General features: G+C 27.0%; 3 protein-coding genes across 3 annotated transcripts; 1 reads left to right on the top strand and 2 right to left on the bottom strand.

Annotated features, from left to right (window-relative positions):
* The first annotated feature begins 1,172 nt into the window (after nucleotides 1-1,172).
* Nucleotides 1,173-3,092, top strand: LOC132917080 (uncharacterized). Its single transcript, XM_060977624.1, has one exon. The coding sequence runs from the start codon at nucleotides 1,439-1,441 to the stop codon at nucleotides 2,642-2,644; it is 1,206 nt and encodes a 401-aa protein (XP_060833607.1). The 5' UTR covers nucleotides 1,173-1,438; the 3' UTR covers nucleotides 2,645-3,092.
* Nucleotides 3,093-7,341: 4,249 nt separating this feature from the next.
* LOC132917284 (GATOR complex protein WDR59) lies at nucleotides 7,342-11,953 on the bottom strand. Its single transcript, XM_060977956.1, has 3 exons — nucleotides 11,704-11,953; nucleotides 10,425-10,548; nucleotides 7,342-10,335 (listed from the first exon to the last, which is right to left on the bottom strand). Exon 3 carries the CDS (start codon nucleotides 10,325-10,327, stop codon nucleotides 7,568-7,570), a length of 2,760 nt encoding a protein of 919 aa, XP_060833939.1. The 5' UTR covers nucleotides 10,328-10,335; nucleotides 10,425-10,548; nucleotides 11,704-11,953; the 3' UTR covers nucleotides 7,342-7,567.
* Nucleotides 11,954-14,546: 2,593 nt separating this feature from the next.
* On the bottom strand, nucleotides 14,547-20,697 carry LOC132932014 (serine/threonine-protein kinase polo-like). Its single transcript, XM_060998177.1, has 9 exons — nucleotides 19,995-20,697; nucleotides 18,382-18,626; nucleotides 16,323-16,520; nucleotides 16,165-16,260; nucleotides 15,794-16,095; nucleotides 15,510-15,719; nucleotides 15,291-15,444; nucleotides 14,981-15,227; nucleotides 14,547-14,895 (listed from the first exon to the last, which is right to left on the bottom strand). The coding sequence occupies exons 1-9, from the start codon at nucleotides 20,091-20,093 to the stop codon at nucleotides 14,704-14,706; spliced, it is 1,743 nt and encodes a 580-aa protein (XP_060854160.1). The 5' UTR covers nucleotides 20,094-20,697; the 3' UTR covers nucleotides 14,547-14,703.
* Nucleotides 20,698-21,354: the final 657 nt, after the last annotated feature.

A 21,354-nucleotide genomic window follows, 5' to 3' on the forward strand; every position in this document is an offset into this window, starting at 1 on the left:
ATAATATTATTTAGTTACATAAAACAGTTTTATTTTTTATTAACAATAACCTGGACCATAAGGTAGTATTTGAATATCTTTAACTATTTGATAGGGCGGCCCCCTATTCGGCCAAAATTTACCCTCCCTTTTCGGCCAACACTTACAGTTCCCTTTTCGGCCAAAACTTACTGTTTAATTTTCGGCCAGCACAGTTTTAACAACTTATGAGTTATGATTGTATCCAAAACTATGATTTTTTTAAAAAAAAATTATTACCTACCTAATACTTTATGAAAAAATAATAAAATAAAATAATATAAAATAACAAAATGTTACAATAAAATGTTATAATATAATACATTATTCGAATAAAAATTAATATAGTATTATAATACCTATACAAAAATAATTATAATAATAAAATAAAATAATCGGCAATACAATAAAATGTTATAATATAATATATTAGTCGAATACAAATATAATAATAATAAAATATGCATTCAGAAGTTTTATTTTTTATAATTATATGATATTTGTTTGACAAATTTGTAACGACATATTTTATTATTTGTATAGTTTTCAATGTAAGCTTCATTTCGTTGATTTTAGGTTAACACCTATATAGTTAATAGTTATATCAATTAATAAAGAATTATAATTAATACCTTATTAATTTTTATTCGAATAATGTATTATATTATAACATTTTGTTATTTTATATTATTTTATTTTATCATGTTTTTATAAAGTATTAGGTAGATAATAATTTTAAAAAAAATCACATTTTTGGATATAATCATAACTCATAAGTTGTTAAAAGAAAACTGTGCTGGCTGAAAAGTAAACAGTAAGTTTTGGCCGAAAAGTGACAGTGGCCATTTACATATATGTATTTATAATTTATATATAATATATAACTTTATACGTTATATCTAAATTAATAATGCAATAAATATAAATTAGAACTATGTTGTAAAAGAGGTATTTTAGTTAATTTATTTCTATAAATAAGATATAGGGAACAGGAGCTTCGATTAATAATTAGTTTGTGAACGCGCGCGCGTTTCATATTCAAATTACGTAAGTGACAGCATTGATACGAAACGTTCTAAACGTCGGTCAGTGAAATAATAATGTGTGACAAAATATTTTGTCATGTACGTAGTATTGTACCGCTCCCAAGCCTGTTGCGCGCAGTTTATATTGGGCGTGGTTACGAGTATACATATAATCATAATGTCTGAGTTACCGTCATCGCTTTTGTTTCACTGTAGTGTCATTAATCGTCCCATATGTTCGAATTTACAATTGTGTTAGACGAACGGGTCGTGTACGAAAAGGAATCGATAAACATTTCGCCAATCATTGCTGGTAGTACCGAGGACACTATCACGACATTAGGCATTGAATTTGTCAATGACACGCAGATATCGACGGTGAAGAACCCGACACCATGGCAGAGGTACCATTTGTAAACGTTGTGGAGTCACCGGCCAACGAACAAGAGTCATCGTCCAATGTTGTAGAGTCACCATGTACTGTGTCAATGCGACCTGAAATTTTATGGAATTTCGACGACTCCACATGTTCGTCGGTTGTATCAAACAATTCACCGTACCCTGAAGATATGTCATATCAACGTGAATTATCGGAAGTAAGTTTCGTTCACGCGGAAAAAAAATACCAGTTGCAACTAAAAAAAGCACAGTACGCGTTGAAGGAGCTTGTGAAGGAGAAGGAACGACAGGAACGCAACAACCAGGCGTTACGTGAACAATTGTCGAAAACTAATCAAGATAAGGATATAAATAAACGTGAACTTGAATTGCGTCAACAATTGAAACACTGCGAGAGACAAACATTACAATTACTCAAACAACTCGATCAAAAAAACCGTGAAATCGAGAAGCATCGAATCGAAAACGCGGAATTGGATGAAGAAAAACACACATATTTTTTACGAAGCACCGAACACGAAAATCGTGTGATCGAGCTGACTGAAGAACTGGAACATTTGAGGTTGACCAATGAGAATTTACGTAGAACCAAGTTAAAACGGAACGCTGTAGATGAAAAATATAATAGCATACAAGATATATATAAATCGAAGTTGGGTTTAGACAGATTGGAAATGTTGGTTGTGACGTGGACCGGTGATGCTACCTGCAATTACCAATATCATGGCTTTCGGCGCAAACTGAAAGGCATGTTGCACGCCATCAACCTCAAGACAAACGTAGTGCGCGGCGATAGTGTTAAATTGTGGTTTGTTACGAATAACGCCAAACAGGACTTTATAGACTGTAAGGGATATCTGAAAACCGAGGCAGAGAAAACAGAGGGCGTAACGTTGAAAATGAGCGCCAATAATATCAATTTGGTTGACGCTCCGAACGTGGACAAATTCAACACTGTGGAAGTTTTTCGAGAGTTTGGTAAAATGGTCGGCATGATCGAACTGGATGCCAATTTTCTACAAACAATTTTGGAATTATCACAGAACCAGGTGCAATCAACCGTACGCAATCAATTGAAGTCCACCGATGTCATCGAAAAGCTTACCAAATTTATCACGCAGCACCCCGATAAAATGCTTCAAGATATATACAAGTACGTGTTGGATGATTTTAACCATAAACATGTTAGTCAAACTCAATGATTATAAATGTATTACAATTACAAAGATATACAAGACAAGCATAACAATGACAAACTACATATATTGTATTAATATAACTGCATAAGGATCCGGACTTCGGACCGAAAATTATAACACAACCGATACCATAATTACCAGTGGTACCAATGTGAAAAAAGTTATTAAGTGATGCCGACGTCGCCACTTGCTCGCTGCGCTCACTCCATAGTGCTCACTCCGTAGCGCTATGACTAATACAAGCGAGTAAAATAGTAATATTTTTGAACTTATTGGACCCAGATATGCACTAATTTAGGCAATGTCATTATGTTATTTTATAATTTATTTTATACTTTTACTACTATCATTCAAGTGTAATGGGAAGAATTTAATTTGTATGATTTTTTTTTTATACCTACATATTTTTATTAAGCTTTTAAGAATAAAACAAAACTGCAAAATATTTAAATTCTTGTGTGTTAATCCCTTGTGACAAATTTAGGTTATTAAATATTAATTACATTGGTCCCATCATTGATTTTTATGTGGTGTGTACATATTGGAATTTACAAACATCTAAGATATACGGTAGATAGTTGGCAGACTAAACTGACCTATTAGACAAGTACATACAATATGGTACTCAATGTAGTATTAGATGATGAAGTAGTGAACCTACATTTTTCAAGGTATACCTAAACCCCACTAAACACCCCACTTACCTAAACTTAAGTTATAACCTAAAAACTACTCGTATAAAGTATTTACATTTTTATGTATTCTTCAAAAAATGAAATGAAAAATATATGTTATATGTACTAATTAAAGTAAAAAAAAAATGTTTAATAGTCTAAAATAATGAATGGCTCATGATAAAAGAATCACCTGGCATTCTTCATGTATTATGTTAAGTAGTATATAACAGTATAGGTACAACGTTGTTGTATTTTGTATACGAGTTTGTGTTGAGTGTACCTCGTACATACATCCTACAGTACATTTTTACATTGGCCAAAATAATGTCGGGCAAATACAATGTATTAATGTACATAATAAAAAGTATTGAGTTCGAGTTCGAATGCAACTTAAGATTCTAGGTTTAGTTCGATTCTGTTCAGTAGCAAATATGAAGGTTGGAGTTCGAAAAAATAATTTCAAGTTCGGTTCGATTTAAAAAAATCAGGGTTCGACCCATCACTATTTTATACTTAAATTATGTTAATCTTGTGTATAACATGTATAAAAAAAATATTAAAAAAGTAACAAAAAATAAATAATTATAAATGTTTTTATATTCATTTTAGTGAATTGTAAATACCTATGTATTATATTTATTAAAATGTAGATGGCCTTATTTAGTCAATTTTGGTTTTAGAGTCATGGTTAATAGATCAAAATGACTTAAATCAGTCTATCCGAATTTGTTATCAAAAACACCGGTTGCCATTAAATAAAATGCAATTTATATTGTGCATGCGCGTACCGAGAGAGTTAAAAATATGAAATTTATCAGAAAATGTGTATTTATGTAGACATATACCACTAGTTCGTAAAAAAAATTTCGATCCATTCCAATATAATCCGGCCGAGAAATTCAATGTTCCCTAAATGAGTGAATACACTATATATATTAGATGTTTAGATACGTATTTATGGAGCTAAGAGAGGGGGTCCATGACCCCCCCCGTAAATACGCTACTGTAAATAGATATACACCCTACGTATAAGGTATAACACATATATATGAATGCATAATTGATGATAGTACTTAGTACTTACTACCTATCATTTATTCTGATTGAACAAGCTATACTAATTTCGACAACATTTTATTATTATTTTGTAGTCTTCAAAAGTCAATAAGACAATAACTATGGATAATTGAAAATTTTACAAAATGTTTATATTGACTTTTTCTATACATATTATATTATAGTTCATAGGCGCTACAGAAACTTTTTTTACCTAACCTATGGCTAGGGGGGGAGGGAAATTTTAAGGAGAAATGTTATAATTTTACCATTTTAATTTTAAAACAACCTTTTATTATAGGTTCCTATACATATTGACATATTTTTATTAAGTTTCAAATATAGGTAAAGTAGAAAAGTTAACTTCATTGATAGCTGGTATCTATTAAACATTCTGGATCAGAAATAAGAATATGAACACCGTTCTGTAAGAGAGACGAAATCAAATTATAATTATATCATAAATTTTTTAAAAAATTAATAAGATTATAATTATTTTTACCTAAATTTTACGTTTTTGGTTGGATACTGAATTTATTTTAAACAATGGTTCACATTTTATTGCAGTGTTTATAATTAAACGACTTACAGCATTACTAACATTTTTGACACGTTGTATCGTGGGTACAACGATTATGGCAAGCGAGTTTTAACACTCGGAACGATGACCCGTCGCCACTTATTTCAGATACATTTTTAAGTATATAGTTCAGTATTGGTACAACAAAAGTTGTCTGATAAATAACATAAATATATATTTTACTAATTAATATAATAAACACAACTACACAAGTATACAATTTAACTGAGTAGCAGAAGTTTGTATATATGGTCACCACAGAAATACGGCGGGATACTTCTTTAATAGTAATTTAATGGTTTGTAAATTTATACAATTTTCATAAATAAAAATTTGAATAAATTCATTATTAATTGAAAAAAATGGTTGGGGCATGCTTGCAGGTGAATCACCCGATAGATACGTAATTTAGGGGGGCGCTGGAGCAATCTCCATTGTATATTAACAACTAAGCTGGTGTTTTGTACTTGGTTCATCAGAGTTTGATCTCTGATATCCAAACCGTCTCCTTTGTCTTCCAGTGGCGGACTGAACGACCGGGATACCGGGAAATTTCCCGGTGGGCCCTTGCTCGTAAAAAAAATATATTTATTAATATCATTATTCTGAAATTAAAAATTAAAATATTACCTAATAAGTAATAGAAATGTAATATTATTAAACAAAAAGCCAGATTTCTGATTATTTTAAAATTCGGGAGTCTTAATGGCTTGAGTTTGGCCAGTCCGTGCTTGTGGCAACTTATTATAATAAGTTTAAAAATATAATCTGAAATATTTATTTATTTTGTTTTGTTTTATAACAGTTAATTAATTAAAATATTTAAAAATTCAAAAATTCAAAAGCTAAATTGTGTTTATAAAAGTGTACAGTATGTTCCAAAAGTCCCGTGTCACCCTTAATATCTTTTTAAATGCATTTGAAATCAACACGTGTCTACGCTAATTTTCATAATACAACTTACTTTTTTTTTAAATAACAATGCTAAATTTTTCTATGGAATTCGAATTGAGAATAGATTTTTTTTCAAACAATTTCTTATTTAATAATATGTTTTAAGCACTTCTTTGCTTTCGTAATCTTCTATAATTTTACAGTAACATTTTTACTTATTTATACCTTGTACGTTGCGCGTAGTAGTAGTTCTGGGAGAGATAGCACTATAGCAGAGGTATTTCTAAATAATTAAACAAACTACACATCTACACCAACTATCACGTAAATCCCTAAAAATCACTTAAAAAATATAATACAGTTATTACTTACGAGTATTATCATTTCTCTCCCCGTCACTCCTAAAAAAAAAAAACTAAAATTTAAGAGCCACGACTGCTGCTTTGAACATTTATTTAGGTATTTAGATTTTGTTATTTAATAAATATTAGTGTTTACTATTTATTACTATATTTACGTATAAATTCATTCGTAGTAGGTATTGATACTTCATGTAGTAATTTAACAAAGAGATTTTTAGCTTGGGTTTAAATATAATGTCGTCTCAATCATCCGATTAATAGTAAATTAACTTAGTCAATTTCTTAATATTAAAAAAAAACTTTCTATAAAAAAACCGTAATTAATATTTAATAAAGTAAGTTATATTGCTTATGTATGTACCGAAAGAATAAAAAATTAAAATGTTCTTAAAATCAACATATTTTAAAATATGTTTGTTGTATTTACAGGGATCTCCTTAAAACCACATTTCAGTCTTTATAGTTTTCCAGCTGAAATATTTATATTCTATGTACTAATTCCTAATAAAATACCTATCTACAATAGATTTATTTTATAATTCTTTTTATTTAGATTATAATTTAATTATTTAGAATTAGGAATTAAAACTATGATTAATAAACTATTTAACAGAGGTATTCAGGTACATTATGATGTAGTAAACATAAAAAAATATGTACCTATTTACATTATTTTTCATAGTTAATAATAAACGACCTAAAAGCAAAACAGTCCATGTCATATAAAAAATGTCCTGGTGAAATAAATAACATACAATTAAGTATCTGACCAATTTTCAAACAATTATTGTAAAATTTGCAATCAATTAAATGTAAATATGATTATTTTAAATACAAAAATATCACTTAACCATCCTAATTAATATAAAATAACCTAAATTGCTTTGCTTTTCAATAATATTGATAAATGCCATTCACTGTAAGCCCAATTATAAATTTCATAAAACTAGTAAAATTAGGGTGTTTAGAAGTATGAAAAAGTAATCTGCTATTTTTTTTTTAATACAGTTATTAAATGCATTTTTGTACTGAGTTTTCAACTGTGATGACATTATTATTATTATTATAAAATATAAATATTTAGTAGTTTAAAAATAGATTAATAGCCAAAAAATATAAAGTCTAAATTGCTTATTTACAAAAAATAAACATAAGTATATTTGATTTCAACAATTCAATAATTAACAGATTTTTACTTATATATAAAATACGAAGATATTTACCCATTATAAACATAAATATATATTTAAATAACATAATAAATTGAAATGTGATTTATCTTTGGTTCTTCAGCAGAACAAAGAGGAACTATAAAAATTAGTTAAATGAAAACTATTGCAAAGATTAAACAATATCCTCAATCTTCTTTGGAGTCATATCGTTTAATATGAAGTATAGACATAGTTTCAAATAAACAATAACACCCACAATTTACAGCACATAAAGATTCTTTACTAAACCATTGGATCAAATGATTAGCATGACCGCCATGTCCACATTTTAAACAAACGTGAGCTGCACCTCTTACAGTAGAATTACATAATGTACACTTTAGACTAAACTGTTGACACTGGAGACAATATCCATCTTTTACAGAGTCATTACATTTTAAACATTCAATAATGAATTTGTAAAAAAATGCACTACTCTTTTGAGTTTGTTGTTTTAAAAATTTTTTAACACTGGTTTGCTGATCTAATAAGCCCAAATTATCTAATACATCCATGTATATTTTTTTGTATACATCATATAATATATTTTTCTGGGAATCAGAATCTTCTAATAGTAATCCTTTATCAGAAATTTCAAAACATTCAGTTGATTCTTCTTGTCCCCTAGAAAAGGTAAAACCTTCTGATAAACTATTTGAACGCGTATACACGGGTGTTGGTGTCCTATCTTGTTCAATATTTTTTAAAGCTGGATTTGGATTAAACACACAACATAATAAAGCAGCAGTTTGATAATCAGAATGATTGGCATAATGTGAGATCAATGAATCGATTAAATGAATGGTGAATGGATGATTTCTCCAACTATTAATTTGGTCAATGGATGATGAGACTTTTTTTTTTAAGTTACATTTTGTATTACAGGCATATGCAGCCAGTGTCCAAGTTTGAACTAAATCTTTTCTTTTAAAACCATTAGTAATCCAAGCATTTTTTAAACAAGTACTGAAAACATTAGATATATCAAGTTCATATTTTGATGCTAAGTCTTTATTAATTGGAAATAAACTTGACACATCATAAATTGAAACTATTGGTTTATCTAGTTTGTCTTTTCTATAACTTTTTGAGCTTCGACTACTTCCGTCAGTTGGAGAATTTCTATTACTAAACCAGTAAGGTTGAAGTTTTTGTAGTGGAGTGTGGTTTGCACTATCTATTTTTTGTAGAGAAATAGATGGAAAAAAGTCTGTTTTTCTTTTTGGCGGACTATTAAACCACAACAATGCACCGTTGTTACAAAATTTTAAACCCATTGTTTTATGCTGTAGAATATTATAACTGTCTTGGCTAGATATGTAAGTACTTGTACGATCATAATGAGATGGTGATTGTGAATACATCGAGTATGTTTTTTTATCATCTTCAGAAAATTGTGACTCTGAAAATGATATCCGGGACTTCCTTAGAGATACAACAAGTTCACGAAGACAAAACTGCACACAAGTCAAGTTTTTAGAGACTTGTTTTATAGCTGAATCATATAATACTTTATGAATTTTATTTTTCATACTCGCATCATATGTACTTTTGGTAATTTGGAACTGAGGTTCAACATTTACAGGGTAATCCAATGGAAACGTCATATGTATAGTTATTGAATTATTATTGACTTTTACTAAAGCTATTAATATACGTCGATCTGGATCCTTTTGTTCAATGAAGATTTCTGAACCAACATTTAATGAAAGAAACTCTTGGTGTAAATTTACAATAGGTTCTTCACAATCTTCGGTATTATAAGAATCATCACTAGCAGACATACAAAAACTTCCATCTTGGCCTTCATTTTCAAAGTTTACATTATCAATATCGTTAAGTGCATCATTAGATACATTACTTGTATCAGAGGTTCGTGCATTTTGATCATTTTCCAAATTATCATCACTCTGTTTTTCAATATAGTCCAAAGGCATTTCCTGAAGAAATGACACAACGTGCCATAATCTCATGGTCTGATCTTTAGACCATGTAATAAATTCATATTCAGATGTTTTATCCTCGTTATTTTTCATCCATTGAAATTCTAATATAGTATCTGAATGACCAACAAATGTATGAACGGGTGAATTAATGGAACTCAAATTCCACAGTATTAAATTATTATCCACTCTTTTCTCAGGAGGAACCAAAACAATTAATATGCCATCACCAAATGGTGTATATTTAGCTCTCCAAACAGGTGTGATGGTATTCAAAACATTTTCCGTCTTCTTAAGATCGTTTATTTCAAAAAACTTTACAGTGCAATCTTGGCTACAAGTGACTAATTGATTTTCATTTGTATAACTCCAATCTAAACAATGTATATTACTGAGATGGGCTGTAATATAATGAATTGGATTTTTAGCTTTTCTCTGATCCCATATTTTCACTTCTCCGCCATGAGCAGTAGCTATCAAGTGTTTAGTTAAATGATTCCATCGCACTCTTGATGCAGGAATTATAGCTGAAAGCGATAAAGCTGGCCTAGTGTTGTCTCTAATGTCCCAAATATTTACAAATGAATCCATGGACGATGAAGCCAGGGTATTTGGATCAGAGCCATGCCAATTTATATCTAGTATAGCACGTGTATGGGTATTTAATCTTGTTGAAGAGGCAAGATTAACATTGTTTTTTAAACTTAGTAATTGCAATTGAGTACTTTGAGCCAGTGCACATAAATGCTGGTTGTGATATGTCGGGTTCCATTCAAGAGCTTTAATTTCATATTTACAAGTTTTGGGATATAGAATATTTGATGATTTATAAATTTCAACAATACCAAATTTTTTACGACCAGCTAACAAAACTATGGATCCAGTATAATCTATAGCCATTTTATGAGCATCAAAATCTCTAATTTCAATAGCATTATAGTCACTACTCCACCTTGTAGCCATTTTGGTATCTAGAAATAAATAAAATAAACATATTACATACATTCATTAAAATAAATATATAATATTTAAGTTGTTTAATTTAATTTATTTTTCTTACTTTAATTTCAAAACTTTTTATTTAGAATTCACAAACAAAAATCATTGTTAACAACCTTTGATGGAAATAGATAATTCACATATTTACTTCACGAAAATATTCTTATTTTTCAAATGAGTGTAATCTGAAAAAAAATATTTTAAAAGATATTATTTATTCAACATAGATGATTTCAATATACGTTTATATTTATTGTAAACAGCAATATTACCTCCAAAAAAATTCATATTTTCAAAATTGAAATGTTTAATTCTCAACTAGTAATAATCACTAATCAAATAGCCTTGATTTTACAGTGGAAAATTATATTATATATTATTAAACCAATGATTTTACCTAAATTTGATATAATTATGTAGCACACAAATATTAATATAAACATAAAACTGTACCTAAGATTCATAAAATTAAAATACTATTTATTATAAAAAATTAGTGTAAAGTTAACCATTGTTGTTACTACTAAAATAACAATTAGAAACTATTAGTTAGTATTAATAGTTACACAACAACTAAAAATAATGTTAGAAAGTATTAAATTTACTCATATAATATCAATATAAAAAAAAAAAACAGAAAATATTTTAAAATGAAAATTAAATATATGTAGCAAATTAATTATTATTTAACGCTTAAATTTTATACACTTTCCATCTCATTTAATTATCTATAATAAATAGTAACACAGTATGAGTATTTGTTTTGAGAAAACGGGGGATTCTGTAGCCATAATAAAATGTTTAATTGTTTGTAATGCATTATGTAACATAATTAAAGTTGTTTTTTAGTCATAGAAGTAAAATTCATTTTTTACCATGGTAAATAATTAAAAAAAATTACTTTGAGTGTTATTTGTTATTAAATATAGTAAGTGTAGAAGTGGCTATTCCATCGAAATTCATTTTACTCTAACGTAAAAACAAAATTAGGTAGTTATTAGATCTTTAGATAAACAACACTGATGAAAATTCGAAATTATGATATAAAACATTTATATTATAAATGATTGTAGAATACTCTGAATAATTAAAATTTTTTAAAGAACCAAGCATAAGTAAAATTTGGTTATGGAAAAATATAGGTTAGTCATTTGAATCATTGTTATTATACCAATAATGAAGGTACGACTGATGCAAATCAAATAAAATTATTTCTTAGTAATAAACTTACAATAATATTTTAATCGAATATTTAGGAAATTGACTAATAGTAACTGTAAGTATAAATATATAAGAACCTAGTTTATTAACTATTAGATAAATAAAACTTTTATTTTTACCTTTAAATCCAAAGATAATTATTAATTGAACGACGTACACAAATTAAGAAACATATAAGTAAAAAATTCGTAATAATAGTGTATGAACATGATTCATAATAAACCTTGCATAAGAATATTACATTTTCAATAAAAAAATCTAAAAATCTACCATGCAGTCATAGAAAAGACTCAAAAAAGCAGTTTATATTCCAAAACATTACGAGTTATGACATGACTGTTCCTAGTGTTCTTACTATCATCAACCTGTAATCATATTATGTTGATAGAAGCACAGAAGTGTCATGTGCGACATGTGGCCGATTATAATTGATAACAAAAAGTCGGTTATAATTATTAATTACATAATTTCATTAAAACATTAAATTTAAAAAAAAAAACACATTTTTTAAAATTATCTCCGTTATTCTATGATCCAGACGGCAACTAGAATTCAAGTTAACGTAAAGGATACTGAAAGGATTAAGTTAATATTTGCGGTTGCATATTATCCAGTATCCTCCGTGAAAAATGTTAACTTTTGAACAATACGAGTTATACGACCACAGAGTAAATTGGAAAACTAACCATTCTACATTCTGTAATCATCCGATCTAAGATTAACAATATCCACATTCGAATTTCTTATGACGAAATAGTTAACTGTCAAATTGGTGGAATATTTAAATTATATTAATATACCTAATATAAATAATATAATTATTAATAAGTAGGGAACAGATTTAAATGTTCTAAAAACAATAAAAATGCTTTAAAAAAATACTATTTAATTCACTCGACAAAATTTTTTTAAAAAAAATGCTTTTAACATTACTTTTGACAATGAAAAAATAACAGTGCAATAGTGCAATACAAAATCATGATTTAGATGAAGAGCTTATCGTTATCTTTATGACTTTATCTAATTGTATGCATCACAAATTAAAATATATTTTAATTCTTGTCGTATATGTATATCCCAATTACCAAGTATCTAGATGTGAAAACAATAATTTGAAATTAATTTAGTTAGGTAAACCGTATTATAGCTGACGACGTCGTCATATTCATCTGATTGGTAAAAACATAACTAAATACTAATAATAAAAATGGAAGTACGACAAGACAAAATAAATAATATTTAATTTTATTGTTAAGAATGAACTTTAACTAAATTTATGTACAATTTTATATCCATTCTTATATAAATATCATTTAAAACATAAAAATGCATTTAAAAGTTACATTTATTAATTCCTTGATATCTGAAATTAACTTTATGCTTGAAAAGAAATATTTTCAGACATTCAGAAAAAAAATGCAATTTTCAATTAAATCTGTTCATTATCATTTTTTAATAAGTATGATTGATATCGAGGGAAACTATTGAGTTGCTTCTTATTTCTGAAAACAACTTTTTTGCAGTAAAATTTTCAAATTTTTAACCTGATAAACATGTAATTAATCCACAAAAATAATTTATTAAGATTGGTAGTAAGTAGATAATTCTAAATTTGTGGCTTACAATTTAAATGGGTTTCCATGTAATGAATTAATTAAAAAAATTATTACTTTATAATTTCTTCTATTGAACTAATTACAAAAATAAAAATAATTAATTTTAGCAAAACTGTTTTATCCCCCCAAGTGATAATTGAAATAAATTATTTGATTACAATAAATACAGCAGTTTCATTTATCCGGATTGGCATAAAGCACAACAAAAAAAATCATTAATAATTTTCAAATCCATTGTAATTTTGATCAGGTCCCATCAAGCCTAATGAGACTACTGTATTACATTATAATCTTTGAAATTGCAGTAAAAATGGTATATAGTAAAAAATAGATTATTAAGATATATGATTGTTAGTTGTAAAACTGTATTTTAACTAAGATAACTTAGGAGTCACAATTAAAATGCAACTGTTTAAACCTTTAAACCCTTTGCCACATTAAAAAGATAAAATGTAATTAATTAGATTATCTAAATAAAATGTGTCACATATTACCCCTACAATAATGGTCAAAACCACAATTTAAAATTAGTATTTCTCATTGTCAAATAGTTCTATTGTAAAATATTAGTTGCACATCTGCGTATATTTGATTCTTTAAAATATTAAATATAAAATAAGTTGATTTTTAAAAATTCTAGTTATTAAAGAAAAAAAAGAAGAAAATGAACCAAATTATAATATATATTATTTATTATTTTATGTTTTTAAAATCATATAATTAATATAGAAAAACATCTTTACAAATATTTTATTTAATATTAATTGACTTGACCTGGTCTCATGATAAAATAAATTGTATTTGTCAATTCATAGAATTAAGTTAAATGTAGTCAAGTTATATAAACTTGTAACAACAATTTTCATATATAAATTGAAAGATTAAATTAAATTGATTTTACGTCACATAACTAAAATATAATATTGTTTAAAAACATATATTATCATGAACCAAAATCAAAACTAATAATAATACTTATTTATGAAAGTATAACAAAAAAATTATTATGTATAAATTATTGAATTAGTTATGAAATATAATAAAATTAATCTTTAACAATTTTTATTAGAAAATAACCACAAGATTTAAAATAACTCTTAGTATAATTTGCTAAGGATTATTATTAAATATAGCTCATTTCATTCACAAAATAAGTAAAAATTAAATAAATTATACTAAAATCTTATTTAACATTGTTGTTTTAATGCAACCAAGGAAAAACAAAATTGGATATTGTGCTTTAAATGTAACTAAATGTTTAGATCTTAAGTTCCTATATTTTGATGAAATAATAGTTTTTTAAATAACAAAAATCACAAAATAGAAATAATAAAAATAATAATAAATGAAACTATTTAAATTTAAAGTTTAATATTAATATTGAAAAATAAAAAAAAAATAATAGTAACTATTTACAATCTTAAATATAGCTCTTTTAACATACTGGTTTTTCATTAATTATCATAACTATAAATCAAATATACTCGTCAATTATCAAGTACATTAAACTGGGTTATCTTTTAATATTGATCCAATTTTTTTGTGAGCATATTCCAAGCATTTTCCTAATTCAGGGCTACAACCATGTTCAGCAATTGTATTAAAACGGTATGTGCGGAAAACATTATTTTCAATAAAGGTTACAGCATTCATTAACGGACACAATATTACTTTTGTATGATCTGTGAAGTTGATCTAAAAAATTTAAATAAAAACAAATATATAGAATTACATAATATAGATCAGTATAAAACTACAATATAATAAGTATGTTACATACTTGTAAAGTGCCGTTAGTAAGTTGCATAATAACTGATGAAGTAGATCTATACCACTGGTACATATATGGGGTACGACTCAATTGGTCAGCGTCTTTTGCTAATATATCAGCGCCCGCTTTAATAAGATGATCATTCATATAACGCCTGAAGTACATTAATAACTTCATTTTTTTTTCTAATGCTGGTGGGGTATGTTCAGTTGTATGGTATTGTTCTGATCCATTTCTTTCTATGTAATGGACATCTCTAAAAAAACAAATGGCAATAATTATTAAAATCCTAAATTTAAACATAATTACTAAACCTTACTTTAGATTGGCTAAAAGTACTATTCTGGTAAAATCATTGAACATAACACCAACACAATCATCAGACAATTCATATCCAAATCCATATTTATCGGAATAGTCCACCCATTTACTAACCCAAATAAGAGGCTGAGCGGCTGGATCAGTGTTTTCCTCTAGAATTTACAAAATATGTTAAGTACACTGACAATACAGTATAATATTATTGTCAAATTCATACCCATATTCTTCAATCCTTTCATGGTAGGTTTACATTTTAATAAATTTCCCAATTCTCTTTCGAGGGACATCATATATTCTTTACAATCATTGGATGAAACACCATTTCCAGTAGTTGGTTTATTTGGAATATTAAACATTGGCAATTTATTAACTGGATCTTGAGGTTTAGAAGCAACTTTAATGATAGCAGCTTTGGGGCTGTTGAGTTCTAAAATAAATTGTTTTGAAAAAAATCACGTCAGAAAACTTTATAATATTAAGTTTTACCAATTAAATAATTACCATTGAGTGGTCTGCGATTCGAAATTGATTCTCTGTAATTGATAGAATCAAAACGAGGAGCCATTGTAAGACATGATGCAGGTAATTTTTTAGGCATATAACCAGTAGTAAAGAAATCAGCTTTCATTATATCAGAAACACAAGGACGTTTTTTAGGATCATATTGAAGCATTTTATTTATCAATGAACTGGCATTCTTATTTAAATGGGGTGGTAAGCTATAATCACATCGGGCAATTCTGGCATATGTTTCTTTCAGAGAGTTTGTTTCAAATGGTGGTTTGCCAACTAATAGTGTGTACCTTAAATATAATTCAATATTAATAAAAGATAATTAAAAACATTTTAATAATTATTCTTAGAAAACTTACATTATACAACCTATGGACCAAACATCAACTTCAAAACTATGACCAGTCTTGCTAAGAATCTCTGGAGCAATATAATTTGGAGTACCACATAATGTTCTAAATATAGTCAAATTTTATTTAATTTAATCAGCTTAATACAATATAAAAACAACTATTACTTTTTACGCTGTCCGTCATATTCAATTCTAGCAGCTAAACCCAAATCTCCTATTTTCACTTCCATTTCATCATTTAAAAATAAATTTCCTAATTTCAGATCACGGTGAATAATGCCCTGATTATGTAAATATAATGTCCCTTCAAGAATTTGAAATACATAGTAACGTGTTTCCGGTTCTGTAAGAGTTTTTCTTCTCCTAAAGCAAAACAAAAATTAATAGTAAGTATAATAATTAATTCAATAATCTACCTTACAGTGTTTACCAAATTCAGTCATTATTATTTTTATTATTAAATTTTTTTTAAATGTATTTATTTAAATATCCAATTAATAATATAGCTTTGGTTGGTTAAGGTACGGAAAAATGTGGTTTTTAATATCCAAAATACTTATAAAAAATAGAATGTTATTGAACAATATATCTGCAATTTCAGCAATAACTACATTCAGTCAGAATGTTTACATTATTATTATGTTTTGTTTATTAACCAACTAACAGATTTTTATTGAATTAAAATAAGTTATTAATTAGACATGTTATAAACAAACTAAACTAAATGAATAATTCTATTAAAATTTTTAAAAAACATTTAACGCAAGTGTCAATAAAAGTTATAAAAAAAAGGCGATTAAATTAAAATATTACAGCAAAGGAGGTATTATAAATAATTATTTAAGGTAAAATATACCGGGGTTCTATATTTTAATATAATTATTTATAAAGTTCCAATTCAAAATAACTTTGTCAACAAAATTCTAGTAAAAATCAATATTATGTTAAACTCAGAAACCTGATACTGAATGACACACTAGGCTTTACAGATTGCATGACAATAACTCCTTAGCATATTTGACCTAAATCAGAAAATTACATGGATAAATTAACTTTACTTAATAATCATTATCATGAAATATTGTATTAGAAGGGTTATTAAATGTTGAAATAAACCGGATCATTATTTTTTAATTTATAATAAGGATATTATTAGACATAAAAATTTAAAGTTTTTTTAAATATAATTGTTATTTGTTGAAATACAAATTATATATTCGATGAAAATATGAATTTTATTTTAATATTATAGTAACTTTAATGTTAAAGCAAAATGCTAGTTTTAAAAATAAAATACTAAAGATAAATTTATAATTGAACATCTGCATGATGTTATATTGTTACATGTATAAATTGCTCATTACTATAACTTGAATCAACTGTATTTATATTAATTATTAATACTAAATTTATCTAGGAATCAACACTAAATAATACATTTCTACAATAAAATAGTATGTTTTTGAATAAACTAATTCTTATTGTTTAATATTAAAATTTTAAATCCTTAAAAAATGTGAAAACTAAAAAAAAAAACTTGAAAAAACAAGAAAAAAGACTGGACAAATTTGTTATATTGTAAGTTTGTGAGACAAAAATGAGATGAAACACAGAAGGAAGTCGGTAGAAACAATGGACAAGATAGAATTATCTCTAAAAAAAATAAGTTATTCCATTCTAGCAATAATAACTTTCAATGTATATTTATAATTTATTTATTACTTTAAAAATCTGAAACTATATAGAACCTCATTAATTTGGATTTCGTTTTATCTGGATAGCTGATAGGCTGTTTTCATGTTTATATTATTTAAAGTACAAGTTAAAATAAATTCCACAAATTTTTTGTAAGTTATCACAATTAAATAATGGCATTCACAATTTCTTTTATTCACCTAATACTGTGTATGTATTTTGTACATTATAATACATATTCTTAAATCTTTAATACACATTATTTGGTTATTTTGTTTAATCCACACTTTCATTAAAATAAACAACCTAGTAACCTAATTAGTCTGAATTAATAAGGTTCTACTGTAAATGATACAAGATAATTGGTAATCTAACCTAATAAAATATTATTTGAATAATAATATCGTAGTATTAATTTAGTCATTTAAATAAAAATAAATGTCTATTGACATTATTTATTTAAAATTAAAGTATGTAGGTGTATATTTATAATATTTATAAAAATTCAGTTTATTATTAAAATACTAACTTATGCAGCTCCATCATAGATCTTTTTCGGCAAAGTTCCAAAACAATATAAACAAAGTCATTATCCTCAAAGAAACTATGAAAAGTAACGATATTTATATGTTTCAACATCTTGTGAATATGTATTTCTTGTGTCATTTTATCTTTTTGATTGTGTTTCAATAAATATTTTTTAGAAACAATTTTCCCAGCAAAGATTTCCTTGGTTTTCAAATCAACAATTTCATAACATTTTGCAAAACCTCCCTGTAAAAATATATGTACAGTTATAAATGATAATATTTACCGCACATAGATGTACCAACTGCTCCGAACCAGTAAATTGGTAAAGAATATTAGGGTTGCCTGCACTATAGATTTTCAAGTTCACAATCGTTATTAAAAATATATAGCAACATTAAACTTCAACAATTAAATTATAAACAAAGAACAACAATTTATTTAAAATTTCAATAACCTATAATCCAAAAATTAAGCGCAAAATAATTTTAAAAATATGTTGTGCATAAGTGATACTAATTGAAGTTAATAGAGGTAGATGATTGAAGTCCTAATTTTAAATCACATTTGAATGATGATTTAGTAAATCAAGGCCTTGACCAATATCTACTGTACATCAAATAGCTCCAGTATTAAGCCAGTGAAATATAAATACTTAAGATTAAAAAAAATAACTAGTCTTGTGAACTGTTCTTATGAATAATATTTTGTTGCACTTAATTTGAAACCTTGTAAATTTGTATGATTTAACAATTTATAAGTATCAAAATTATTTTTATTATAATAATTTTAAATATATGGATGGCTGATCATTTATTTTAAATTCGATGTAAATAGTATGTCAAAATAAAAATATCCAAAAAATTATAAGATAAAAATTTAAATAGTTAGATTCATACACTTAAGCTATAATTTATAATATAAGAGTATCTAAAGTATAATAAAAATATATACTTAATTACTAATTTTTGGATGGTATAGGTAATATAAATTGTTTATTTGAACCCATATTATATCTATTTCAAATATTTATCTGGGTTTTTTTATACATATAGATAGTCAAAAACAATGCATACATTCACATAAATTAGTGAATTAACTTGTCATTTAGATTAAATTAAATTTTAATATTTGTAATTTTTTTAGATACCTGCTTAAAAAATTAAAAACTTATTTCATCCATATAGCTATCATTTTAAAAATTTCAAAATATAGCATAACCTACAGAGAATTGTTTTCATTCATTTTTTAGATTGTACTAAAACTTAATGAGAGAATCATATAACAAGTACATCAGAGTTTAAATTGTTTTCTTTCAGAAGGACGCGGTGACTAATAAATACGAAATGCAAGATAAAGGGTGACTATCTAAAAAATCAACAGGTACGCGCGTTTGTAGTACATATCTAAGCGTTATAACAGAAAATTTTTCGTTATAAATTGCAATAAGTAGGTATATAGAAAAATATATTTTTTTCTAAATGACAAAAAAATTTTAGAATGCTCGTAAATAAAACAAAAACGTCAACCCTCTCCCAAACAAAATTCTTTAAAAAACATCGTGTGCACATGCAGACTTAAACGCTAAATCCCATAGTTTAAAATTCAAGTTACCTTTCCGAGAAAATTGCCTTTTTGATATTTCTTGTTGGTCTTGTTGTCGTAAATCACGTCCGGGATTCGGACTTCTTCTTCTTTTGGTCTAGACGACATTTTGGCTATTGACAATGGAATATCAACTTGTAATCGTTTCTCGTTCGGTATCGGAACGACTGACGAGTGGCAACCACGGACTTAACGAGTACCGCCAACAAATAACAATATTGTATTGACTACCGACTACCGTGTTGAACGACAGAAAAATACGTTAATAAAGATACTTGGAAACGCAAAACGTAATTGTAATAAGATTTAGCCGTTGCGACGTTGTTGATGATGATAGTAATGATGGTAAATATTAAATAATAATAATAATAATAACAATACAGTTTTGTTTGATTAGGCTAACCAGTAAAACGACAGCCTCGGGGGTGGTGGCGAATAGGTTATGTGCGTGTTTGCGCGCACGTCGAATGACAAAGGTCAGCGCGCGTTCGGTCTGGTGATCGTCGGCTCCCAAAGTCCCAATTACTGCAGTAGTACGACAAATAATGATCGTACTCGTGGATGGGTTTATCGGCGACGGCAGACAACGAGCACCACTCGCGGAACAAGACGTTATGAAAATAACCGTTAAATTGAAAAATACGTTTGCAAACACACCGCCCACCGACTGTACCCACCGAGCGCTGTGCGACAACGATCACTGCGCAGTGTGCGACGCAAACACCATCACCGTATGGCGAATGGTGGCGGCGGCGGCGGAGTGTAGACGAACGGCCGTTGGTCATGGAAGAATAAATCGCGCGGCAACGGCATAGACAAAATAAAAAAGAATTCCTCTATCATATGAATCGCGCGGGCATTCCCCCCTCGAGAACCAGTTTATTTTTGACTCCCATTGTTATTTTAATATTGTTTGATATGGAAATATGGAATTATTTTTTTTGCCTGTCGTCTAATATTTTCAAAGATTTTCATAAATATAATAAATTATAGATGTATATTTTTGACCAAGTGAATTACTTGAAACAATAAAATATTAGTAATATTTAAAAGATTTACTTAATAAAATATAATTGTAGGTACTACTGTACTAGTTGTACCTGTTGTATTACCTAGTAACATTAAAATCTAAAATTGTTACCAAAACCCAATCAATTTCTGGGTTGTAAAAATTATGTATTTGATTATATTATTAAGACATCATCATTATTCATTCTTATAATCTTATAAAATCTTACATCGTTACGAAAAGGTATTATTTTTATGTCGTAATTTTTAGCCATTTTTTATTAATTATATTTTATGTAGAAAATCTTTTAGGTACTTATTATATTTATGAAAAAAAAATATATAAACCTATTTTTTTATT

This window comes from Rhopalosiphum padi, chromosome 1 (assembly GCF_020882245.1).
Source record: "Rhopalosiphum padi isolate XX-2018 chromosome 1, ASM2088224v1, whole genome shotgun sequence".
Lineage (NCBI taxonomy): Eukaryota > Metazoa > Arthropoda > Insecta > Hemiptera > Aphididae > Rhopalosiphum > Rhopalosiphum padi.

Excerpts from the sequence above, each read along its gene's own strand:
- LOC132917284 (XM_060977956.1), bottom strand. The coding sequence starts at position 10,327 with ATGGCTACAAGGTGGAGTAGTGACTATAATGCTATTGAAATTAGAGAT.
- LOC132932014 (XM_060998177.1), bottom strand. The coding sequence starts at position 20,093 with ATGTCGTCTAGACCAAAAGAAGAAGAAGTCCGAATCCCGGACGTGATT. Across the intron at positions 15,720-15,793 it reads GAATCGCAGACCACTCAATG|AACTCAACAGCCCCAAAGCT; the intron begins GTAATTATTTAA and ends AATTTATTTTAG. Across the intron at positions 15,228-15,290 it reads GTACTTTTAGCCAATCTAAA|AGATGTCCATTACATAGAAA; the intron begins GTAAGGTTTAGT and ends TTGTTTTTTTAG.
- LOC132917080 (XM_060977624.1), top strand. The coding sequence starts at position 1,439 with ATGGCAGAGGTACCATTTGTAAACGTTGTGGAGTCACCGGCCAACGAA.